We start from the raw sequence: 26,898 nt of genomic DNA, 5'->3' as shown, positions 1-26,898 counted from the left end.
AGGTCCAGAGATTTCCATATGCACATGTGGACTTTGGAAGAAACTTTTAATTACACTAGAAAGCACATGAACATCTAAATGCTTTTCTTTGGGAATCTACATTTTGATTTAGATATGCTTGAATTTTTTTTTCTGCTTTGAATCTTTATGACATATACAGCTATCTTAAGAAATTGTACTAGCAATTTTTATTGATGATAGAAAGAAGAAGAGAAAAAACCCTGTTTTCTTATTCTAGACAAAGTTATAAAATTTGGGTCTTGGGTCTAGGTCTGTTACACGTCATGTTTGTGTCTGCTCTGCACATGAAAAGCAGCAAGGAAAGTGTTTAGCAGTGGCATTAGTGTAAGCCTTTACTCGCTGATCCTACTCACCGATACCTACAATTGCAAGGCTGTTTTGAAAAGTCTTCCTTTTGGATTATAACAGTTGTTTATAATCTCGGTATACTATCAAGACTGAGATAATCTGAATCATAGGGTCAGTAAGGTTGGAACAGACCTCTAATATCATCAGGTTCAACCATCAAACCATCTCCACCATGCTCACTAACCCATGTCCCTCAGTGCCACATCTCTATGGTTCATCTGGTATAAAAGCCAGTCAGTGTGTAATGTTGCAGAATAATATTTTTCCTCTTTGTGATAATTAAAAATACAGGATTTACATGATTTACCTATTTTATCAGGAAGGAAAAGAACATTTACCCCTTTCTGCTGCATTAAGAATTTAGCAGGCTATAGAAACTTCACATGCAGTGAGATGTGTCTGGAATGTTAGGATTTGCTATGTATTTTAGTGGAAAAAAAAAAATTGCAGCAATTAGAAGCATGGATGAGATTGTAATCTTTTTTGAAGTTTTTCTCCATTGCAGGAGTGGTCAAGTTCTGGTGAGAAGTGTGTAAATACGTATTTTTTCCATGGCAACCAGGCCATAGTGCACATAATCATTAAGCAAGCAGATTTTTAAAGGCAAAAAAGCTTTTGTGTTTTAATGTCCTTCTTGGGGCAGCCCCTATGACAGCAAGTTAGATGAGGATGTAGTAGATGCTTTGTCTGTATTACGGACTTAGAAGGTCAGGCATGGGAAGGTAGCTGGATGCTTAAACATCAGGGTGCCAGAGTGCAGCACTGGAACCTGCAAAGAGTTCAACTGTGAGGTGGCGAGAATAGTTACATATATAGTTACAGATAAGTATTATGGCATGTGATTTTTTCTTCTTCTTTTATTTTTATATGCAGAGATGTTGGTAGAAGATGAGTAAGCTTACAAATGGGATTGAACATCTGGTTGGGTATTAAAATAAAATTCAATGGCCAGGATCACAAAGCATTAATGTTTGACTTCGCTGGTTATGATGACGATGTATGCTAAAATGATGATGTGCTAAAAGTGGTAACAGTCAGTGCAGCCAGAGAACCCTTGATCACTGCTCAGAAGTTTCTTATGGAAAGCTGGCATGCTTAATACTATAAGTAAGAAACACAAATACCAGTTCAAGGCTGCAGAAGCTTGGCATTGTAGTGACAGGACAAAGTATAATGGTTTTAAACTAAGAGACTAGATTTAAATTAGATTTATTAGGAAATTCTTTATAACGTGGGTGGTGAGGCAGTGGAACAGGCTGCCCAGAGAAGCTGCAGATGCCCCATCTGTGGAAGTGTTCAAGGCTTGATTGGATGGGGCCCTGGGCAGGGGTATCAGAAGAAAATAGTCTTGAAGGTCCTTTCCAACCCGAACCATTCTATGATCCCCTTTCCTCCTGCATGATTATTGAATTAATAGTTTTTGTAAAGATGATGTATTGCTGTCACCTCAAAGGGTCCACTTTTCAGCAGGGTTAGTAATCAAAAATGTGTACATCAATGTTGAATCACTCTCAGCAGGAGAAGTCAGACTGAGGTTGAAATTCTGTACTGAAGTTATGTGCAGGTTTTCTTTCCTTAAAAGCTAGGAAAAAAATATCCTTAAATACTTAAATGTAGAGCACATCTTTGAAACCTAAATCCCACTTGACTATGATATTCTGTTCTTATGTTATGTAGGATGGATTTTGGGCGGACCATTCTTGTGAAAAGAAAATCGGCTACATCTGTAAAAGGAAGCCCCTGTCAGAAGCACCTACAGAAGAGGAAACTATTGCGATGGGCTGCCAGAGAGTAAGTGAAGAAAAAATTGTTGAAGCTGAATTGGCTGCTAGGTAGGGCCTAAGAAGAGAAAATGGCTCCTGAGTGGATCTGGAAGAAGAGGGAGGAAAAAAAGGAGAAATGGTTTCTGTATTGCCATCATTAGAACAGCTGGTCTTCTCATTTTTTATGGCAGATGGGACAGGTGGTACAGATGAATAAATCCAGACTCTGACTCTTTGATTCTTGATGTTCCCTTTATTTTTCTAGAACTTGAAAGTGTACAAAACTAAAATGTGTAGCTCTTGAGTAGGCTATTATTCCTTGGAGTTTATTGGAGTTTAGACCTTCATAAGAAATTTTTCTTCACCAGCAGTTGCTCTTCGGCTCTGTCTGCAATTTTCTTCATTACTGTTCATGGCGATAAGAATGTGTTTGTCTTCATGATGTTTTCAAGGTTTTGTTTTGGTGTTTGGCCATGCTTCCTACTTCGAAGAATTTGTTACAAGTTCCTAAACAAAATGTATCCACTGTTCTCCCTCTGAACTGCCACTGAATTTATTCCTTGTTAGGTAGTCTTGTTGGTGAGAAACTGAAGAATATCAGGAGAAAATTTGTATAAATTGTTTGCTGTAACCCAGCCACTATTCCTCTGTAAGCATATTCCTGAGATAATGATATTTGGATGACAAAACATTAGAAGAGAGTGTTAGTGTTATTTAATAATCTATAAACTTGTTTGATGTGTCACTACCAATCCAAAAGGACAAGCTTAAATTTGCTTTCCATGAGCAATTCTCATGCTTGCACACACACAGGCAGAGTACTGAAAGCGCACAATAAAAACCTATCATATCTTTTTATAAGTGGAAATCACTGATTAAAAAATCATTATAAATCAGGACTTTAAAAAAGCTTTCTTCTTGCCTGTTTCCACTCTGTCTTTTGCAATTGTTCCTTTGTCTAATGGTTAGCTGACAGTGTCGTGAGTCTTTTCTTTCTTTGTCTTTTACATTTATGTTTTTAATATATTTTTACAGGAACTTTATGAACGCTGTAGCACATTTGATCACTTAATGCTTATTTTGACAGGGCTGGAAAAGGCATGGTTTTTATTGTTACTTCATTGGGAATACATTTGTAACATTTTCTCAAGCAAATCAAACCTGTGAAAGGCATCAAGCGTATTTAGCAACTGTTCAAGACAGGTAAGTGAAAACTGCTTGCATTAAGGGCCGCATGAGAATTTAGCATCTAATATCATCTGAGTGTCAAAATAAAGATTTTGATATGGATGAAAATCTTGCTTGAGAGGACAGCTTTATAAACATACAAAACTTGTAGAAGATTTTGCATACGTATTCAAATCCGTGAATTCAGTTCATAGTAAAAATAGTCAATGGATATGAAATGATTTTTTTGCTATTGAAAGCCAAGGAATACATAGAGCTTTGTTTTTCTTTAATTCTAGTGGTTTGAGGATAGGTTTACTTGAGTGTAGGAATGAGAGTACAGGATTCATTTTTATTTATCAAATGAAGAAATTTAAATGAATTCCTCTTGAAAGGTAGCTGAAATGAGGAAGAGGAGCTCGATGTCAAATATCAGTTCTTTTCAGAATTGAACTACTTACTCAAAGTTGAAATAAGAATCCAAATAAGGATAGAAGTGCTTGCTACTTTAAAACATCACAGTTCCATGAGGGTTCAATGTGTGCTAAGTTTCTGAGCAGCTGATACACATTATTGAATACAACATATTCCAAAAATGAAAGAGTTAAGAAATAAAGGCTGGTGCGCCTGCAGTTGACTCCATGCCTTATACTTTCTCTGATTTCTTTCATTATAATTTAAATAGGTATGTTCCAGTGTTTCATGGATAGTAACCCTCTAAATGCAGGTAGAACTGCAGCTGTGATAAAAATAATTAAATAATGTGGTTTTTGGACTACATCTTGTTACGAGAGAGACTTTTTTACATTAGCTCTGATTTTGCAAAGACCTTTTATTTAAACACAGGAATGAACTATGAGAGCTTTACATCTGAGTAGGTTTGTTTCCCAAACATAAAAGTTCATGTATGATCACTGGATCTAATTTGCAGTTTTCCTTAGTTTAACAGTTTATTATCATCATACTTTGGCCTTTAATTTTTTCTGTAGTAGTGCTGAGGCCTTTTGTGGTTTTTGGATTTGCCTGTAACAAGAAGTCATTAAAATAGAAGGGTACCAAAGAATCTTTGAAATACAGTGGTATTACAATTAAGTCCTGTCATGTTCCTTCATTTCCATATCCTCTCCAATTTCATATCAATTCACCATTATACCACTTTCTATACTGGACTGGAAGAGAAGACAGAATACTTTGGTATTCAAGCTTACAAACTAAATATTATGTTTTGTTATTTGGTTTGTTCATGTAAATCCCTCCATGTCATTCTCTTAAGAAAGCACAAAGGTAGTTCTGAGAAAATAAACTATTTACAGCTTTTAAAAAATAATCCAGTGGTATTAATTTAACAGTTGTATTCTTTTGAACAGATATGAGCAAGCCTATCTGACTAGCCTGGTTGGGCTGAAAACAGAAAGATACTTTTGGATTGGACTTTCAGATGTAGAAGAAAAGGGAACTTTCAAGTGGGCTAATGGCGAATATGTCTTATTTACACACTGGAATTCTGAAATGCCTGGTAGCTATGACTCTATGCTGTCTAATGAGTACAGTGCCCAGAATATATTGCTCACCAATTGCATTTTTTATTTCAGTCCTTAGTTCCTATCTAACGGTATAATGACCAATTGCTCTCAGATATATCTGGCTGCTCTCTCAAGCATGCCGTGCTGGTGCTAACTTGCTGCATGGTGCTTAACTGAAGTTTTTAACCTGAGTGTAAAAGAAACTTTAAAGTGCTGTCAAGTTTCTGATTTACCATCATTCTGCATGTTCTACTCTAGAAGATCTTTCTCTTCAGAAACACTGTGCCTTGCTCAAAAATCCTGCCTGTTCAGCCGTATCTCATAGTGCATTTACTAAATGCATGTTTTGAGTTGTGGGAAATCACAGCATACATAAAACACCTCTGGTCTTAGAGAAAACAAGGATGTAGGAAAGGACAAGAGGAAGGTTTGTGTTTAGTTTTTTTCACTTAATATCTTTTCTAGGTGAATTGTGTGTATGTGTGTATATGGGAAACCTTTTCACGTCTGACATGGTCACATCAGAAAGAAGATGGTCTCCTGCCTTCAAGATTCTAATGTGTTTTATATCAGGCTTTTGGGAGATTGTCTGATCCTCTTCAATTGCAGGTCTTAAATTCTGATTTAAAGGTGTCACGTGGAGTGGTAAGGCTGTGTAGATTAAGACAGCAGCAGGCCTATATATAGCGAGTTCTTTTTATTATATTATAGTCAAATCAGACAAATTTGGGAAAACCTCTGTTATCATGTCTTCAGTTTTAGGGAAGAATTGGTTGAATTACATGATGGTGATAGAGTCAGCCACTGGAAGTTGATGTGATTTTCTGTAAGGCACAATTCAGTATCTAAGATATGGGTGAAGCACTTATTTGCCTTTTTCTCCATGAGTTAGAAAAATTTTTGGCGCTGTACAAGCAAATATTTCAATTTCTAACAGGATAGAATATGAAGTTTTCTAAAGTTCCCAGTGACCCCCTGAAATGTTGATTTTATGTGTTCCTGTTTTCAACCAGGAAGAAAACCAGGCTGTGTTGCCATGAGAACTGGAACTGCAGGTGGATTATGGGATGTAATAAAATGTGAGGAAAAAGCAAAATTCCTATGCAAAATGTGGGCAGAGGGAGTGACGCCTCCACCTGTTCCTACAACAACTCCTGTTCCCAGTTGTCCAGAAGGTTGGGACTCAAACAATCGTATTAGCTTTTGTTTCAAAGTAAGTTTGTTCCTTAGTTCTCAATTAAGGTAGTTTCTATTTGGTACACCTACATGCAATAAAAATTGGTGTACAATAGTCTTACTGTTTCATCAGCTTATTCACGGATTATATATTCAGGTCCTGTCCCTTTTTATCGAAGTCTGATTTTCTGAGTTTAATTTTGCATCCTTGTTCTATTAAAAGTGTCTTTCTCCTGTCAGTTTGTAGCAGTTATTGCTGTCAGCAATGCAGTCTACCAGCTTGCCTCAAAGATGCTCGTATGAAACCCTTTTTTTCAAACAGATGAACACTAACTGACCTTACATTATAATTTTCTGTATCCCCATAGAATAAGTTAATTTTAAGTGAATTGGTCTTGAATATCTTGATCATGTAATCTATTTATAGTCTATTATACCTGATGGTAAAATATGCTATCTTTAGCCTTTTTCAAAAGGAGAGCAAAAGAAAACATGGCTTGAATCTCAAGAGTTTTGTCGAACTGTAGGAGGAGACCTGGCCTCCATTAATGGTAAAGAAGAGCAGTATGTGATATGGCGTTCTATTGCGTGAGTATCTGCAATGTCCTCATCTGTTCACTTCAATTATCCTTTTGATCTTTCTGAAATACTTCATTTTGAAATTACTACAGATGACAATTTAACATAAGCAAATGTACAAATAGGAAAACTGTCAAGATATAAATCTAGTCAGTGTTTTGGTTCATCATTTTAAGAACTAATCAGAAAAGAGCCAACTTCAGATTCTTTTTTTTTTTTTCCCTACACAGGATATGTAAATTAGTAGATCCTTGAACTGTAATAAGAAAGTGAGAGATTTCTGAATGTGATCAAATACTGTTAAAAAGATAACACTTGTAATGTGACATGAATAGGTGGAGCTCAATGAACACACACGTACCTGTCTAACTGGAAAGCAAGACTGATACCCAGCAGACTTGCAAAATGCAGCAGACCTTCGAATAAGGAAGAAGTCTCAGATGCTGCATTACAATGTATTGGTTCAATAAATTCTGATTAATCAGTAAAGCGTATCTGCTTGAAGACAACAATTAGTTAAGGTGCTATTTTTTAATGTGATTCTGCTGCAGCAAGTAATTTTTGTTTGGAAACACTACATGCCTTTAAAGAGAAAACAGAACGAGTAGGTACTGGACTGTTGTAGAAAGTAGTGAGACTCCTTATTAGATTTTCAGGAGTTGGATTGGATCTGGACAAATTCTGTATGAGGCAGTGTTTCAAACTGACTTGAGTTAATGTGTGGTGCTAAAAGCTAGAATTTGTTGAATTTTAATAGTTGTTCTCTCCACTTATTATTTCTTAGAGCTGTAAGGATTATTTGTATAGAGGCTTATGAACTGCTGTGAATGTTAGGTTATAAAAAATATTGTAATGCCCTTACTAGTTTTGTTTTTATGTTTAAGCTCTTTATAAATTGAATATTTATTATTTTTCTTCTTTTGTTTTCTTTAGAAACAATGGTTTTTACCACCAGCATTTCTGGATGGGCTTGTATTACCTGAATCCTGATGATGGCTTTGTCTGGAGTGATGGATCTCCGGTTAGTGGTTTAATTCTTCACTGCTCTTATTTTCCATTTCCTGAGTTTCTCAAGTGCATGGTGTAAATGTCTGTGTACAATTTTATGCTTAACGATGACACTCTGCTCTGTCATGTTCACTTTAGGAATCTTATGACTAGCAATGAATTTTATGTCTAAATCATACTGATTTTTTTAAAAGAAAATGTGTATTTAAATCAGTGAGAAAATTGAATTCATGGAGATTAAAAAAAAAAATATGTTCTTATGAATGAAAGTTTTGTTTTAAAATAAAATAAACCATCATTAGTATTTCTGTTCTTTTCAAATTAGATCTTGATATGAAGTGGCCTACATTCACTGGAGCTGAAGGCAATTGTAACTTGTCTGTACGTTAGACTAAGATATTAAACTATAGAAGCAAAAGTGGTTCTGCAGTGGGTGTATTTAATATGAAGTTGGTAAAAAATATATATAGATAAAAGTCTACATACAGAAAACTGAAATTAGAGTTTAAACAGGAAAATTAGAGTAGAAGTAATATTTTTATTAGAAAAATGCCAACATTTTTGTTGTTTCTCTGTGATGTTGTATTATTTTACTCAGAGGATATTTACTTAATTTATCAATGTGGCATTCACCATCATTGTCATTAGATGAATTTCATAGAATATATGTCCTTAAAAAAAATCAATATTCTTCCAAGTTTGATAAGAAACAACAGTTACTTAAATTGTGGTCCAATTGCATTCTGAAAACAAATCTGAAATGTCAGTATTTGCAGTGGGAAGCTGTTTTTCTCTTACCTCAGTTTTTCTACTGACAGTATAAACAGATCTTATGTCTGTGTTTTGATACTGTCTCTTCCTTTTCTCCATTATTATTGTACTGTATTACAGGATCCTCACAAAACCTTTTCTATCATAGGTGAGGTATGAGAACTGGGGCTTTGGGGAACCCAATAATTACCAAGGAATTGAACTCTGTGCAGAGATCAGTGGTGATTCAAGCATGCTTTGGAATGACAGGCACTGTGATTATCTATATGGATGGATCTGCCAGATAAGAAAAGGTACTGTTGCTTCCTTCTTTGTTTTGTGAGAATAAGAAAAGAACCTCAATAGTTTTTTTTTTTGTTCCTTAACTTAAAAACAAAAAAATTAAAAACCGGTTTACCATAACAGTTCTCTGTGAAAGTTGAAATGTGAAAGTGGCATAAGGATTTACCTGTCTTTGAAGCATTCAAAGATACAGAGACAATGGTGCCTTGCTGGGCCTTCTCGCTGTTCTTTCTCTATGATTTCAGAAAGATAAACGTGATTCCTCAAAACTAGGAGATGTTACTTTGAGTATTCACATTCACTTCTTATTTCATGCTTTCTTCAGTAAATGCTACATTTTTTTTTTCTCTCTTTGAGTTGAGCTGAGCTTCAACTTGTAAGAAAATAGTTTATAATACTTGAAGTTTTGTGTGTGAAAACTCTCTCCTTTATTTGGCATAGGTACTATTCGATAAACTAACGTAATCTGTAATTGCAAGATGTAGCCTGGTTTGGGGATAATTTGTTTTGCATTGACTAAGTTTTATATTCATTTAGTTATTTATCACAAAGTACTCTTGAATTCTAAGTTTGTTATCTGAAAACATCAAGACAAAATTATTTTGGGAAATTATGAGCTCCACAAACAACAGGTGTAAGTACCTTCGAATATTTTGGAAAGTGCTTAGTTAAGCTTTTTGCTGCAGTCATATGTTGGGAGGGCAAGGATGTCTCATTTGTAATTATCAGATTATTGACAGTAAGCTACCAAATCTACTGTGTGTTGGTAAAAGGATTACTTGAGCATTGAATTTTTTATTAAATGTCAATATAAACGAGATTATTTATAGTACAAACAAAATTGATAAACCTGTAGAGATATGTCCTGTTTTAGAAATTATTTTTCTGTGATAATAATGTCATATGAATCTATTACTGTTATGCCATAACCAAACCAAACAGGGATATACTGTAGCCTGAAATATTATTTTTAGAACGGACCAGTTAATTTCTTGGGAGTATATATTTTCCAGTGAAATTGTCTCTGTGGAGATTTTTAAGATCTCAGCGTAAGCTCCTTCTATTCTGAGAGAACAACCTGGTCGATGAAAAGCTGGGCATGAGCCAGTTTTGCAGCCTCGAAGGCCAACTGCTTCAAAAGGGAGGTGGCAGCAGAGTGAGGGAATTGATTGTCCCCCTCTGCTCTGCTCTTGTGAGGCCCCATTTTGAGTATTGCATCTGTGGTCCCCAATGCGAGGAGGACATAACTGTTGAAGCAGGACAAGAGGAGAGTCAAGAAAATGATCAAAGGGCTGGAGCACCTCTCCAGTGAAGAAAGGTTGAGGGAACTGAGCTTGTTCAGCCTGGAGAGGAGTAAGCTCCAGGGAGATCTTATTGCAGCCTTCCAGTATTTAAAAGGAGCTCATAAACAGGAGGAAGACAGAACTTTTACAGTCTGACAGTGATAGGACAAGGATGAATAGTTTTAAACTGAAAGAGGGGATATTTAGATTAGATATTAGGAGGAAATTTTTTACTCAGAAGGTGATGAGGCACTGTGACAGGCTGCCCAGAGGAATTGTGCGTGCTCCTGCCATGGAGGCATTCAAGGTTGGGGCTCTGGACAGCCTGATCTGACTCATGGCAGCCCTACCCACAACAGGGGGTTTGAAGCTAGATAGATGATCTTTAAGGTCTCTTCTAACCTAAGATGTTCTATGATTCCTGCTAAAAAAAGGTGGGAGAAACAGGACTATCTTAATAGCAAGAATGCTCTGAGATAAGATTTTCAGCATGTAGGGAATATTAAATACGATCACTTAATTTAGGTAAATATCAGGGTATTATAAAGTGCCTTGCACAGTAGGAATAGCTTATATTTAGAGCATCAGGGAACAAGTAGTTTTTATTTAAAATTGGCCAAAAATAAGAGATTTAGACCATTTAGTTCCTTCTAGTTTTTGGTATTAAATCCATGGCTAACATAAAATTCAATGTTAAGAGGCATGCCTATCGCTCATGGTAAACATTTTCTCTTACTGTCATATTAAATTCCTTTTTCTTACAGGTGCAAGTTTAAAGCCTGAACCAACAGAATCTCCTGTACCCAGTAAGTGTTCTTGTATTTGCTATTAGTGTATGTGTGTTTAACATGTTTTTAAAATTATACTAATGAGAATATCTTGTACCTTAGTAACAGTATAGTTAGCTTACTATTTATCTTGCAGAGTATGTGAGTACCGAGGATGGATGGATTATAAATGAAGACAGACATTACTATTTCAGCACGGAGAGTGTTCCAATGGAAAAAGGTCGAGAGTTTTGCAAACAGAACTTCGGAGACCTTGCAGTCATTGAGAGTGAAACTGAAAGAAAGTTCCTCTGGCGATATGTAAGAAAAATTAATTAATACTATGCAATAATCATCCACAGAAAATGAGTGCGTGCACAAGTCCTGTTCAATCTGTTGTTCTCCTTACAAGTTTTATAACAGTGGAGTCAGTGAAACTGCAGTAGCATTAAGCCAGATGAAAATGTATGATAAATCCAAGTTTGTGTGTTTTTTTTTTTTTTTTAATTGCTTCTTATCAGAGACAGGGCCTTTTGTGTATAGAAATAAGTACAGTAAGCATTAAATAAATTCCTATTTGCTTTTAAATTATACCATGTGGCAGTTAGACCACATTATCATAGAATTATAGAATCATAGGATATCCCAAGTTGGAAGGGGCCAACAAGATCATTGATTCCATTATATCTAACTGCAACTGCTAATGTGTTAAGGTAAATCTTAATGCTTAGTTTTAATTAATTTTTGGCTTTTTTTTAGCAAGAAGCCTTGTAATCTTGAGCTACAATTTGCTAGGGCAAGTGAGTTAACTGAAAGATGATAGATGAAACATTCAAAGTAGTGAATCAAAATAGGTATTGGTTTACACACAACTCTCTGAACATGGGCTTTTGAATTTGTCAGTGTGTCTGAGATGTAGTCTATCTAGCAACCTCTTTTTGGTCAAGGAGGCACACACTTTGGTCAAGAAGGACACACTTCTCCAATTAACTTAATTAGGCGTGAAGTACTTGAGTGGTGGACTATGAGCAAAGAGCTTTTAGATGATGTTTCCTTGGTAACTGAAAGTTAGTTGCCTGATTACTGTCTTCAGACCACCTTCTTTAAGTCAGTAATCAAGAAGTGAGATTCGATCTACTTGAAGCCTTTCCTGATCTTGCTGAAGGATGTCATTGAGTTGACACGAGCTATACTGACATCCAAGTTGTAGGAGGGTTTGTTTCTTGCAGTGTTTGTAGATGATGTCGCCATAGAGGCTGTTCAAGAATTGAGAATTTCACTGACTTTCAAGTAAAACTTGAAATTTCAAGTAAAACTTGAATTTCACTGACTTTCAAGTAAAAAGTGATAATATAGTAAGCAAACTTTTTGGTCAGTGGTGAAGTGGCTGCTTTAAGTTTGCTGTTGTAACTAGAAAATATAGTAATTCATATTCCCTGTGAATAAATATTACTCATTATTAATGAATTTGTGATAAGAGGAGTAAGTGTATACAATATTAACTGTTATATTCTAGATATTGAAAAATGGCAAAGAGGAAGCATATTTCATTGGTTTGCAACTGAGTGTTGATCAAAGGACAAGGTAAGTGAATGTGAACCATCATGGTTGTATTTATTGAGTAGAGAAAAAAATTGTGAAGTGCTTGAATGAAATTGTACCCTGTCAAAGTGCATGAGAATGTTTTTAAGTTTTATTCAGTATTTCCAGGGATTAGTATTTCATGCTTGATGTTTTTAATTGAAAAAGTATACGCTGTCCTAAATTTGTCACAATTTTTCATCTGCATAGTAGAATGATCAAGCATTTTGCTCATGTTACGACTAAAATCTGTGTAACAGATAAAGTGAATGTATGACTTGGGGGAAATGGTGAGCATGTGTATTATCTCATTTTGAAATGATGTCCAGCTTTCATGTTGGCCTGGATGGCTATTTTGGATATTGTCCTATTAGCTGTAGAAGTATCTGCTTATTGTGTAAATCAAAAGTAACCACACATACTATGTTTATGCAAGGAGAGTAGTTCTAATGCAATTAGCATGGAGACAAACTAGTCAAAAAATTTTGTACACGTTAGACTGTGAATGGCTGTACTAAAGATACTGCAAAATGACTTTTTTAATATGAAATCAATCCTACTTATATTAAAGAAGTGTTTTGTTGGATTATTTTTCTTAAGCTGGATGGATGGCACACCAGTGAATTATTTGGCATGGGCACCACATGAACCTAACTTTGCAAATAATGATGAAAACTGTGTAGTCATGTATAAAAATTTAGGTGAGTTCTGTATATTTACTCTTGAATTTCGTTACTTGTGTGCTTGTGTCCCAAATTTTTTCTTCTGAGAGGCACCCATTTTCTCTTTTTTTTTTCCTTCTTCTTTGTTTGCTGTTGTATATTGTTGCAAAAGACCACAGTATTATAGTTTGGACTTAACATTTCTCAGTTCTTATGTTTATCTTAAATATAACATGGGGAAGCTCAGATAGAACTTTGTGGTTATGATTGCTATGCAACTGTTTTATATTTTTAAATGAAAATGACTTACTGTGTCACTATAAAACTCTACTACTTGTTTCTACGCTGCTTTCAGTGCTGATGACAGCATGTCTAAAGTGCCATACTTATCCTAGATTTTGATACAGAATGATAATAAACTGAGGGACTTTGGATTTGATCTTTCAACTTTGTTTCAGAATGAGTGAAAATTATTTTGATCTAATTAATTCTAGATATGGCAACATAAAATCCCCCTTTTATCTCACATTTAGGATTTTGGAATGATATAAATTGTGGTTATCCAAATCCCTACATATGTGAAAGGCACAACAGTTCCATTAATTCCACACTTCCTCTGACAACATTTTCAACTCCAAGAGGATGTAATCCAACTTGGCTTTCCTTTCAGAATAAGGTACTATAACAAATGCAGAGCATGTTGGATGTTTGGCAAAGCATTAAATAAAAAGGAAGAGTTTATTTAATAAAGTTGTTTCTTATTGCATTAACATTACTATTTTTTTCCAGAGAGCTGGTTGATGTCTACGAGTTTTTCTTTGTTTGCCCATCCACTATTTTGCTTTTTGACACTTCATTAGAAGTGATATATAAACATATTTAGTTGCAGTTTATGAAAGTCATTCTTTAGTCTTCTCTTTAAGCCTTTTTTAATGCATTTCCTAAAGAATTTAGATATAGTTCTTGAAGTATTGACACTTTGGTTATATATTTTAACCAAATTATAATGCACTTTCAGTAATGAATATATTTTGCCTTTCTTGACTTTAGAACTGTTGAAAGTTTTGTAGAGTGAAATTATGTTAAAAAAAAAAAAATACAAACGAACTAGTGGATTAATATTGGTCTTGTAGAGCTTATCAATATTAGTTGTCTGTCATTAAAAGTCAGGTTTTGCTTATTTTCTACCAATATCAAATACCAATACCAATATCAAATCTAGCATGCGTCTTGTTTAGAAGAATGTTTTCTTGAAACTTTACATTTTACCTAGAGAATAGACTGAATTCAAAAGCTCGTTTTGAGCAGGATGTGTTTTGTCCCAGTTAAATCTGTTATTTCACCACATTTTTCTTCTTCCTGCTTTGCTTGAAACAGTGATGTTCAATCTGTAAGTGATGTTGGAGTAAAGGTAATAAACGGAGAATTTGTTCACGTTTTAGTGTTACAAAATATTTGGATCTACAGAAGATGAACGTGTCACTTGGCATGCCGCACGAACAGCTTGCATGAATTTAGGAGGAAACCTGGCTGCTATCCCTAATGAGCAAGTGCAAGGTACTGCAAATTGTTCTGTATCAACCATTTAATTTTTACATATGGTTGTATTTGTGTAAACATGGAACAACATTTGAATGTTTTCTTTGCATCTGATTTTGGTTCTACAACATACAATACTTGGAAATTTACAGTGAAATCTGCACCTGAATCTACCAAATTCTACTGCTGGCTTAGAAATGCATGCATATTATCTTGGTGACCAAAGTAGTGCTTTTTCTGCTTGCACATGTTGCCAGCTGGACCTGGCAAGTTTCATTCTAAGTGATGTAGTTTCAGTAGTTGGCGTTAACTTGCTGCATGGCTTTCCATTGTAACTCAAGCAGGATGCCTTTGAGATTAAAACTTGCTGTCTCTGGGCTGTTTGGGGCACAAGTTTGACTGATCATACACCTAGCCATTACTCACTTCATAGTTGCATCATTCTTTTTCATTAGAGAAACTTGTTTTAATGATTACAAGAATCGCATCATTGACTGGGTAAATGGGCAGATATCCCATGCTTGAATAAAAATGACACATTAAATGATAGATGTTAATAACATCTTTTTTAGAAATATTATTTTAAACTACACTGAGAAATAGATACTGCATAACGCGAAGTATTTGTGAACTCAAAAGATCTGAAAAATTATACTTTGTAAAACAAGTTAAAAAACTTTGAGCAATTAACTAGTTCAACTAGTTAACTGTTTGGTTAATTGTGGTCTAGTGGGTTGATGAATGCCAGCTGACCTAGCCTGCTCTGTTTTTCATCTATCCAAACTAGCTAAGATGAACAAGCACCTTGGAATTTGCAAAGCTGTGATAATTGCTCTTCTGAGACTCATTTATATAGTTCAACTAGTTAATTAGTTAAAACGTTAGATTGCTAACATGAACTTAGCACTACTTAATTTTTTTCTACACTTGAAGAGATGAAGAGTCAAACTTTCACAAACTTATTGAGCATGATTAAATTCTTATTTAACATAAAATTACAGTTTCTCAGATGACTCATGCAAGGCTTGAATTCCGGGAAAGAATGAAATGACCAATAAAACTACATATGACCAATTAAACTATTGTTATCGCTGATAGTGTAGGTATAAAGACTTGAGTTCTTGTTACAGTTTCTTGCGGAGCAGCAATGCTAACATTAGGCATAGAAATCTATAGGTCTTACTCTTAGAAATATTAAGTTGCATTCATTTTAAAAGACTGAAAGAAGGTGTGTGGGTAATAGAGAAGACAAATTTATCTATTTTTAGGAAGAATGAGCTCATAATGTTGACTAGCAATTGGCAAAAGGCATCATAATTTTATTTTAGCGAACTGTTTGGTTTATTGTGGTCTAGTGGGCTGACGAATGCAAGCTGGCTTAGCCTGCTCTGTTTTTCATCTATCCATACTAGCTAAGACGAACAAGCACCTTCTTGGAATTTGCAAAGCTGTGGTAATTGCTCTTCTGAGACTCATTTTAAAGCATCTCTCTTGTGCATTCTGTTGCTTATTATGGCAGTGCAGGCTACTACACTTTCTCCAGTAAGGAAACACTTCTGCTATTACAAATGCAGCTGCATGAGTGATTGATGCTCAGTTGTGTTGTCTCTGTATGATGTCACAATAATGTAACCACTCTGGTGGGATTATCAAAAATGTATATAATCTACACCACTTCATATTTCTAAATGAGTTATAGAATTGGGATTCAAAAATGTTTTGAGACCTTATAAAACTATTCCTGTCGTGCTTTTGGAATTCATCCCACTACAAGTTTAGATGTTTAGCTGGAGTACGTTGCATCAGATATATATGCTGGTTATCTGTTAAACTCAAAAGTCACCTCCTTTTTATCTTATCTATTTGTGTTGCCAGTATTAAACTGTTCTTTATTTCAGTAAAATACTTAATATCACCAGATGCCATTAATAACAACGCGGTCTGACACCTAGGTTCAATTACCCTTCATGGAAAACATTTCTTGATTTCTTTTTCTCTTTTTTTAATTATTATTTTCTTCAACTCTAGCTTTCCTCACCTTCCATATGAAAGATTTTCTTACTGACACATGGATTGGATTAAATGATATAAATCATGAACTGAAGTTCCTCTGGACAGATGGAACAGGAGTTTACTTTACAAATTGGGCCAAAGGCTTCCCATCAGGACATGTGGGATCATACTCATATGATGGCCAGGTAAATAGCAATCACAAAATGTCCACTGATATGTGCTTTTAGATTATGCATTTAGGCATTTGCTGGGATTTGAAACTTTACTGCTCAGTTTACCAGTTTCATATCTATAGAATTTACTAGCAGCACTGACCTTGCCATAGTTGTTTTTCTTTTGTTTTTCTCAGAAACCTGGCGTTTTTAACTATTACTTTAGGTGTTATTCATGGTGTTACGTATTGCACTGATGAAATGATTACTTACAAACTTTACACGTCACATACAATCCAATAAGTTGCTGTGTTAGCTGTTGACAGATGCTATGTACTATAGTGTTTATGCAAAGATTGCTTTCAGATTTCATTTCTATATGTCCTTGAAGGCTCCAGAGCACCTGTATTTGCCCTGCCTTTTCCCAGGCTTTGTTAAAAAGACCTTCCACCTTGTGACATGGTCCAAATAGTGCGCTGAATAAACATATCTTCCTTGTCCTCTGACTATTGCAGTGCCTTGAATGAAGGGGGTTTCTCAGTTGGTGTGTAGCTTGCAACATTTAGTTATAGAAAAACATTCCCTGTTGTACATACAAGCGAATTTTGTTAGTCACATTTGTAGGAAGGTCATAGCTTTGTAAAAAGCTAGGCATTCAAGTTTCATGAAAAAAGAAAAAAAAAAACTTCCCCTATTTTGCTATCATACAAACTGATTTCATAGGTCATAGAGTCCCTCTTGCTAATCTTATGTGATTTACATAGTTCTCAGTTACAGTATTAGCTGTATTTCTCTTGATTGAAATATTCACCACAGAAATCTTAGTTTTATGTATAATGTTCTTTTCCTGTTTTTGAAAGTATCACCTCTGAGCTTTGTATCCTTATTAGGGAATTTTTTTTTCTCTTTTAATGAGAAGTATTAGGATTCCTGTGAAGTCACCTGTGAAAAATTTTAGTCTACTTTATTTCAAATTTATTTTTACTTCAGCAAAAAGAAAGAACATATTATAGTTTATACAAAGTACTTTGCAACTTTTCAATTGGAGATATTTAAATGTTAGTGCATTTCATTTACTATTGAAGTTTTTCTCTGTATAGCTTTTGCTGGATTGCAAAATTAACTAAGAAAATAGTGTATTAGTCACTCTTTGTTTAATATGTGCTAACAAAGTTTCTAGATATTGTGTCCCTGTAGTAGAATTTGAAATTTCACTGTAAAGGTGGTACCTACAGATCAATGGCTGTCTTTGAGTAGCAGCTGTCCTGAGTTTGCTATGTCTAGTATTACAGCTTGCCATAAGAAATTTTAAGGGACTGATATTTCAGAAATGTTACGTTATCCATTGAAATTCCTGTTTGGTTTTTTTTTTTTTTTTTCCTTGAGCAAAGTTAATCTTTTCTACAGTGATTGATTTAATTTCTCTTTAAATTGTCTGTGGCTTTCCTTTTCTTCATGCTGTATGCCTGGAGATGGGAGGGTGCAGACGGTTCTTGTCTGCCAATTTCACCGCAAGGTTGCTCAAGATAGGGCAACATTAAGAAACTCGTGAAGTGCAAGAGGAACGGAAACTCCACATCATTAAAAACTTATGAAGATATGAGAATAAAATTAGAATGTTATTTCTGTATGGAGACATAAATGAGAGACCAAAGTTTCTCATTCACGTTTTCTAGTTATGTGTAACTGATTTTGTATCTTCTTGCCCAAGGCTGATTGTGTTGTCATGAGAAACAATCCTGTTAAGGAAGCAGGGAAGTGGGCTGATGAGAGTTGTGATAACAACAGAGGATATATATGCCAAATTAAAGCAGGTATTGCTGTTTTCTTTTAAAATATAATCAAAGCTTAAGAGTATGCAGGATCTTGCTGAGGTGTTAAGTGCTGGATTTCAACCTGTTGCTCTTAATAAAGGTACATCAACAAATTGCTTCTCAGTCAGGAACATCAGCATCATGTTTATCAGACCAAAGGTCCACTTAGAGACTACTCCCAGCTGACCCCTCCCAGTAAATGCTGTGTTAATTACTAACTTCCTGAGCTGGAATTTATATCTAAGTATTCGTGTTTAGTAAGAAATTTCACTGTAAGGGTGGTACCTGCAGATCAACGGCTGCTTTTCAGCAGTACCAGTTCTAATTTTGCTGTGTGTAGTGTTACATCTTAAAACAATGCATTTTAAGAAATTGATATATCAAAAATATATCCGAATAATAATTGTTCTGTGATTTTTGTCTGTCATTTTCTGAACATGTTGGCTTTTAGAATGTATTCTGGGGAATACTGAATTGTACAAGCTGCATGAACTGTCTAGAGTGTGAATGTAACTCATTCACAATGAACTTGAGCTGATTTACGTCCAAAAGGAAACTAAAAACAGTGAAAACCTGAATTTAAATACCAGATTGATTTGTAAGAGCTGGTCTGTTTTGTAGTTTACATTTTTCTCTGGCAAAAAGATCTCTTGAAGGCAACAAGCAAAGAATTTCTGTTGATGAAAAGTTGTGTCGTACTCTATTCCCAATTCATTTAAGTTGTTATTCTCAATTTAAATTATATATTCTGGAAGATTATACAGAATTCTCCTTTACTCTTTGTCATGAGTTACTCTAGACAGCTCTTTTCCTTTTGACAGGCTGTAATTGATTTTTATTACAGTCTGGCCTAAAGAGTAGCATGTTCAACCCATGCTGGCTGGGGAATATGAAATGTAGAAAAGAGACAGGTTGCTGTATCTTATTTACAATTAAAAGCAAATCATAATCACCTGTTGGACTAGTATATGAGCCTTTTTTTCTTCCTTTATTACACAGATGCTGAGCTTCTCCCTTCTACAACTACAGACCCAACAAGCATTATCCGATATGGGAACAGTAGTTATTTGTTCATCCATACTAAAATGAATTGGGAAGACGCACGAGAAAACTGCAAACGTAATCAGTTTGACCTTTCCAGCATCTTAGACCCCTACAGTCATTCATTCCTGTGGTTAAAGATATTAAAATATGGGGTACCTATATGGATTGGTCTTAACAGTAATGTGGTAAGAGCATCAAATTAAATGAGTTGTTGCTTTTCTTATGGAAAAATCAGAAAATGCAAAGTCGTATTATATCTTTATATTTTTAACTTATTAATTTATATCTTGGTCCTGAATACTTTTTATACTGTCAGATCTACAGGTAGAGATCTCTACTCTTCCATTACTCTTCCTATATTGTATACAGTGTACATACTTTTAGCACTTTTTTCTGTGACATTAAACTCTATGCGTTTCCAAACAATACATTCCAGGTTAGCATTTTAAATTATCTCTTGGTAGAGAGTGTATAGTGTTTATTTTGAGATGAAATCCATGTATTTTAAGATGTACAATGAAAATCATTAAAGGTAACATTTGTTCTGTTACAGTCACTCTTCCAACATTTTGATGATAGTTAGCCAAATTATTAAATAACTGGTTTATCTTATTTGTCTGCTCTCTCCCATTTCTTTGATATTTAGGTACATTCTTGTATTAAAATACGCCTTCTTTTCTGGTTGGCAAAGGCACTTGTCCCTCATTCCCTCCATTTGGCTTAACACACAAAGAAAATAAAAACTAGTGGGCATAATATACCATTTCTTAAATAATAAAATGTTCTTCCTACTTAATAAACTAAATTATTCAATTGCTTTCACAAGCATAGGTAGGAGATTATATTTATATCCATAAATATATTCTATATTTCTTGAAGCCCAAGGGAAAAAAAAATTACTCTTCCCACCTTACTTCTAGCTAAAGAAAATTAGTTAAATTATTAGTACATTCAAGTTAACAGTTTTGTTTAGAATTCATTCAGTGTCACTTACTCTGCACTTCTTTTTGCTAAAAATAATTTTTTGCCCTAAATGAAAACTTCTTGCACATACATCTTCATAACAGACATTTGACTGACAAAGAAATTGTTAATACTTAATTCATGGAGTTTCGTTTTCAGACGAATGGGCGTTATGAGTGGATTGATAACTGGAGAATGAAGTATACTAAATGGGCTGAAGGGGAGCCAAAGCAAAAAATAGGCTGTGTCTATCTAGACATTTCTGGATCCTGGAAGACGGGATCCTGCAATGAAAGTTACTTCTCTGTTTGCAAAAAGTCTGATGGTAAGAACTAGAATCTAACTATTGCAATAGTATTGATTATCTAGTTAGAGTTCATCGTGCCTGGGTGGTATGTTCATATGTATTAAGATGCTGTGTCTTATTTCAAGAACAAAACAAATGAAATTATTTAAATTTAATTGAATTTAAAGAACCTGCCTTAAAGTGAGGGCCAATGCAAAAAACCAAAGCTAGTGTGACTGAGTAGCCATTGCTTTGAATTAATAGTTATATATCAATTTTATTCTGATATCATCATGTGAAAGAATGAAAAACCTTGAATCAAAAGATAATGAATCAGAGGGTAGTGGTCACATTGGTATGGTGTTAAAGGAGAATGACTGAGTGACCAAGCCATAAAGAGTTGCACAGGGTGTTTGCTCATAGCAGCTTTCCAGGTTTTTCCTTTATAGCTGAACAACAAATTACATTGAAATTGCTGAAACGTTTACAGACGCTCCTTCAAGCTTTTTCTTCTCTTTTTTTTTAATTATTTTTTTATTTTTTTTATTACGTAAAACACTTACTGATAATGCAGTCACCATCCCATGGCATTAGTTCACAATCCGTATGACCAGCCTCAGATGGCCCCTAATTTAGCTATGACAGTGAGTAAAGAGTAGAGATAAAAATGTGTTAAAGCATAACAGTGTGCTTGGGGTCTTTGATAAATTAGATTTCTCAAGGCCGCAATTGAAGTACTTTTTTACATATATTAAGGACATTTTACCGTTGTGTTGCGGTAAGCAGTACAGACTGTCAAGTTAACATTTTGTTAAATACTTCAATACATTTTCTAATGCTCTGTTAGAATAATCTGTTCATGATAAAAGAATGTATGAGACAATGTGTTTGTAAATTTTTTCCTTTTCCTTTCCTTCTTTTTCTTTTTAACAGTTCAAGCTCCTACTGAGCCCCCTCAGCTTCCAGGAAAGTGTCCTGAATCAGAAGGACACCGTTCTTGGATTCCTTTCCGAGGTCATTGCTACTATATAGAATCTTCATCAACAAGGAACTGGGCTCAGGCATCATTAGAATGTCTTCGACTGGGTAGGTATCATCAGTTAAAGAGCTCATCTTTTGGACTTTTTCTCTCTGTGGGAAGCTGAGTATGCAATTTACATTTTGTGATTTCAAGGATGGTTCAAGTGTTGGACAGTTAAATCTAATTCTTACCTTGATTTTGGAGCGGTAGAGTATAGCTGTCTACCACTGGTACGTGCTGCCTTTTATGTGTACCAGGCATTAGAAGAGCTATGTGGCCTGGAGTGGAGATCAATATAGAGGAAACTTTGTCCTTTGGCCCTGCTAGGAGAAGTCAACCTCATCAGTAAATAGCAATCGCTAAATCTTGGTTTAGTGAAATTGTTTATCGTTTGCATATCTGATATGATTTGCACTTTAATTATTCCTGTTTTGAATCCCGATATTTTAATTTCCTTCTTATATTGTGATGCCTAGGCCTGCACCCAATGCCCAAGTTAAGGCTGCACCACTGTAGAGCAGAGTGGGACAGTCACTTCCTTGATTAGCTCGCTATTCTCTGCATGATATGCTCTACAATGTGGTTGGCCCTTTTGGCTGTCAGGGCATGCAGTTGACTCATACTCAACTCACCATTTATTGCCTTGATGTCTTTCATGCTTGGACACTGGTGCTGAGGCTGTTGCGTAGTGGCCCTAGAACAGAACTGTATAGGATGGTGTACCTTTTTCTGAGTCCATAATTTGGGTTCTCCCCCTTGCTCCTCTGGGCTTGGGAAAAGTGATCTTTGGTGGGCTGATGGCTTCTTTGATTAGTCAGGAGTAACCAACGAATGGTACTGCTTGGGGTACACCTCTGCTAATGTCTCTCTGTGTAGAGGATGTGTAGAGAAGTTTTTTCACGACAAAAGTAGCAGTAACAAAATATCTGAATCATTCTGCAAAAGAGGAACAAGTAGAAAACATGAAGACTACAGTGAAAAAAGAGGAACGTTCCATGTTCTCCTATATTTTGCTGTCCCTACTTGCACTCTGTTTTTTGTTTGCAGTTGGGCATTTTCCAACTATATCTTATCCATAACAGAATTTGTAGAATTTAGCTCAACAGTATTCCCCATTTCTTTCATGTTTTCATTCTTTTTAACTCTACCTTCCTTACCTGAGAAAAATACCTTCAAATATTCAATAGCTCAATCAAAGCAACTGTTGTAGTATTGAATGGATTGTAGACTCACACAGAAGAGAGCTGAAGATGGTCTTTATTTAGTGTTCAATAACATTCCAAACAAGGTTCCATAGTTCATTCTCTCTGCTGGCACACTGCAAGCTCCATGATGTGATGTCTTGACTTTGCTACAGCATCAAACAGAATGAATCATTATGGCAGAATGCCTAGTGTTATATGTGAATGACTAACGGGATATCTACCATGCTAACTGGGCAACAGATGACCAGCGTGATTTTTCATTCTCTGCAGTGAGAATATAGGGAAATAAACAAGACTTAATTGAAGAGTTTCAGTGATGATTGTGCTTCAGAAAGCCAGCAAGTGTGCTATATATGATTTATATAAAGGCTTGGAAAATACTTCATCATCAATATGTGAACTTAAATTGTGCACAAACTGAAGATGCAGCTACTTTTTACTTTAATCTTGTGATTTTTGTGTAGAGACTTCTTAATATTAAAATATCAGTAGATATTATTACTGTATAACATATTGGCTTGTATTTTTCCTTGAGCTGTTGTTCAGTTTTGTTGCTATTTCCCAGTAATGAGAAAATAGTGCTAGTGCAGTGCATTGGAAATGATGAGAAATACATCAACAAAAATACATGAGTTCTTCATGTGATATTATCAAAAATTAGGTTTTGTTCTGAATTTCAAAATCTACTTGGAACTTGGCACAGATAATCAGTGGTAAAAATAAGATTGACAATGAGAGTGCATTGCACTGTAAGACTTGGAGATCTTTGTTCTCTTTGGATATTGCAGGTGCCTCTTTGGTATCAGTTGAAGACTCAGCTGAAGCCAGCTTTCTGACATACATAATTGAACCACTTGAAGGGAAGACATCAACATTTTGGACTGGAATGTACAGAAATGTAGATGGTAATTTCTTTAATTTTGACACTATTTTTTAATGAATAATTGCCATAAACTGTTTGATATAGGTGTTAAAAAAATTTATATTACACTTCTCTAATACATTTCAAGAGAAATTAGAAAAGGTAATAGGGAAAGCTAGTAATCAAGTAGGTTTCTCAAGAAGGCAATAAACGCAGAATACTATCTTGTTTTTGAATGTGTTCAATATTTTCCCACTTAGGGGAGTGGCTGTGGCTAGACAACACTGTGGTGAATTTTGTCAACTGGAATACAGGAGAACCATCCCCTCAACAAAATGAGCACTGTGTTGAGATGTATGCAAACTCTGGATATTGGAATAATATCTATTGCACTTCCTACAAAGGCTATGTTTGTAAAAAGCTAAAAAGTAAGTGCTACATTTATATTTTTTTAATATAAGGAGTATTCTTAGCCTGCTAGTCCTAGTACATTACTTTTACGTGCAGTGCATTTTAGCTAAGCATTTTGTGTTTTTATAAATAAGAAGAGAATGACATTTGCATACAAACAGAAAGAAAGAATAACTCTTGTTGGAAAGTAGAAGGGCTGATTAGCATTTAGATCCCTTTGAATTGTTTTGAAAATATTGTTTTTATCTCAACTGTTCCTAGTGTGTGCCTTTTACCAGTCTGCCTGTCCTGTGTTGACAGTTGTTCAGTTATCGTGTTAGTGTTTGCACACAAATATTAGTTTATTTGAAAATATATTCCTCAGGAAATCTCCCCTTTTTAGCATGGGGGGATACCCTTTACTTGTTTCCATCTGGCAGGCTGATATGTGTGTTATTTCCCAGTGTAAAGCATTCTTCTATTAATTGATTATTTTTGAATTGTGAATTAACAATCAATTTTGATATTTTGTCTCTGTTTTGCTGTTTTGAGAAGGTAAATGAAAATTAAGGCAAATAGCATAGTTTGTATGTAATAAACTATAATGTTCCTGAAATAACAGAACGTGCAAATCTGGCACATTTAGGGCGTATGTTTTCCTAAAACTCATACCAATCATTTCCAGCTTGTATTGCAATATCTACAATCTCATACTAATATTTACTGAGGAGAACAAAATACATTTAGGGGCTGAGCTGTTCACTTCCCTAAAATACTGGAAACGAGAGAAATTCTGCTGTCCTTTCTAAGAATTTGCTTTCATGGTGTATTTTCCTGACTTACTCAGATACTTGTAACGGTGACTGTTTCTTTCACAGGAAATGCTGTAGAACTGTTGGGCTTAGTCATCCATTCAGGGTTTACTATCTGTCTTTTTACATTGTGACTGGAAAATGAAAAGACAATTTATTTTTGTTCTTAATTAAAATAGTCATAGAAGCAGCTAATACATGTTGCAATTAATGGCCACCCCTTTCTTTTCAACCATTCATGTCTCTTTTTTTACTGACACTTATTCACCTGTTCTGATACTAAACCAATTCTGAGAGTTAAAACAGGTGAAAAATAGTTACGATTAGCTTCAACCAATCTAGCTTGCTGAGCTGGAATGTTATTGAGTTGTGTAGTGCCAATGTCAGTGCAAGGACTACATAGTTGCTTACTGAGGGACAGATCTCATTTGAGTCTTACGCTGCTGTAGTAATGTAGCTTAAGTCAGCAGAATTTTGCAAAACTGTGATAGTGCTAAATGGAGTGTTAGAACCATCGTTTTACTTAATTTCTTTGACAGTGCCTTGCTGTGTTTGCTGCTTTCTGAAAAGGCTACAAATGCAAAACTGTGACTGAAATTTTCCTGTAAAATAGATGCTATTTGCTGTTCCACTTGCTAAAGTAGAAATTATCTCAGTAACTTGAAATTTTGGAGCTGGTCTATTACATAAATAATCTAACTTAGTTTTGTAAATAAGTAGGTAGTCTAAACAACAATTCATCAGTTCCAGAGGTGCTAGTGGATTGGACTTCAAAATAGTGGCTAGGAATATTATGTTCATGGCCTTTCACTATAACTTCTCAGAGAATCACAGAATCGTAGGGATTGGGAGGGGTCTCTGGAGATCATCTAGTACAACTTCCTGCCTAAGGCAGGTTCCTATAGGAAGTTGCACAGGAAGGTGTCCAGGCAGGTCTTGAGAAGGCAGTTGCCAGAGAAGGCAACTCCACAGTCTCTCCAGACAGCCTGCTCCTGTGCTCTGTCACTCTCAAGTAAAGAACTTTTTCCTCATGGAACTTGCCGTGTTCCAGTTTGTACCCATTGCCCCTTGCCCTATCACTGGAAAGAGCCTGGCCCCATCCTCTTGATGCTTATCCTTCAGATTTATGAGCACTGATTAGATACTCTCATAGACTTCTCTTCTCCAGGCTGAACAGTCCCAAATCTCTCAGCCTTTCATCATAAGGGAGATGTTCCAGGACCCTCATCATCTTTGAAAATCTTCAGTACTCTCTCTAGAAGTTTCCTATCTTTCTTGAATTGTAGACTCAGAACTGAAGACAGTACATGCGAAGACACTTTGTAGTTCAGGAATAGACTTAATTGTCTGTGGAGGCAAGCCATCTCTTAGCAAAACAAATATATTTGCTATTTATATGTAGAATGATGAGTACTACAAGGATTTATAATTGTATCGAGGATCATGTTTGAGCATGTCTGTCCTAAAGAAGCTGTATAGTTTTTCTTGTGGTTTTACACTGGCGTGGGAATCTGCCCGCATAGTGTTCACTGATGTTCATTGATGTTCAATTTGGTATATTTATCCTGCTAGTTGATGCGAATTCATACATGAGAGACCATAGTACCATAGACCATTGTGCTTTGACTTTTGATATATGTGTAGAGCTTTGTGTGAAATTTGTATTACTGTATATCTTTCTGAATATGATTTTCACTATGATTCTTCAAATCACATAATTTTAATAAAAAATAAAGAAAAAAGTAATAATAACATAATTCTTTTTCAATGTTTCAAAATACTAGCAACTGAAATACTGCCATCAGCTGAAATGCCACCAGCTGAAATGCCTACAAAAGGTAAGGATACTTGCTTATTTTCTTTTAG

General features: G+C 35.2%; 1 protein-coding gene across 4 annotated transcripts in view; it reads left to right on the top strand.

Annotated features, from left to right (window-relative positions):
* Positions 1 to 26,898, top strand: part of LOC100545427 (macrophage mannose receptor 1-like) — a 53,919-nt gene that overhangs the window by 24,297 nt on the left and 2,724 nt on the right. For all 4 annotated transcript variants that reach the window (XM_019616410.1, XM_010712623.3, XM_019616412.1 and 1 more), the window contains 21 exons: positions 2,047 to 2,160; positions 3,220 to 3,335; positions 4,667 to 4,815; positions 5,836 to 6,035; positions 6,462 to 6,586; positions 7,511 to 7,598; positions 8,505 to 8,649; positions 10,686 to 10,727; positions 10,846 to 11,009; positions 12,205 to 12,272; positions 12,870 to 12,970; positions 13,465 to 13,607; positions 14,374 to 14,488; positions 16,499 to 16,668; positions 18,347 to 18,449; positions 19,449 to 19,678; positions 20,616 to 20,781; positions 21,676 to 21,828; positions 23,757 to 23,873; positions 24,091 to 24,258; positions 26,817 to 26,870. In XM_019616410.1, coding sequence (XP_019471955.1) covers positions 2,047 to 2,160; positions 3,220 to 3,335; positions 4,667 to 4,815; positions 5,836 to 6,035; positions 6,462 to 6,586; positions 7,511 to 7,598; positions 8,505 to 8,649; positions 10,686 to 10,727; positions 10,846 to 11,009; positions 12,205 to 12,272; positions 12,870 to 12,970; positions 13,465 to 13,607; positions 14,374 to 14,488; positions 16,499 to 16,668; positions 18,347 to 18,449; positions 19,449 to 19,678; positions 20,616 to 20,781; positions 21,676 to 21,828; positions 23,757 to 23,873; positions 24,091 to 24,258; positions 26,817 to 26,870 — 2,731 coding nt within the window. The remainder of the gene's footprint in view (positions 1 to 2,046; positions 2,161 to 3,219; positions 3,336 to 4,666; positions 4,816 to 5,835; positions 6,036 to 6,461; positions 6,587 to 7,510; positions 7,599 to 8,504; positions 8,650 to 10,685; positions 10,728 to 10,845; positions 11,010 to 12,204; positions 12,273 to 12,869; positions 12,971 to 13,464; positions 13,608 to 14,373; positions 14,489 to 16,498; positions 16,669 to 18,346; positions 18,450 to 19,448; positions 19,679 to 20,615; positions 20,782 to 21,675; positions 21,829 to 23,756; positions 23,874 to 24,090; positions 24,259 to 26,816; positions 26,871 to 26,898) is intronic.

Source organism: Meleagris gallopavo, chromosome 6, assembly GCF_000146605.3.
Source record: "Meleagris gallopavo isolate NT-WF06-2002-E0010 breed Aviagen turkey brand Nicholas breeding stock chromosome 6, Turkey_5.1, whole genome shotgun sequence".
NCBI classification, from domain to species: domain Eukaryota; kingdom Metazoa; phylum Chordata; class Aves; order Galliformes; family Phasianidae; genus Meleagris; species Meleagris gallopavo.
This window is presented reverse-complemented; position numbering and strand designations above follow the sequence as displayed.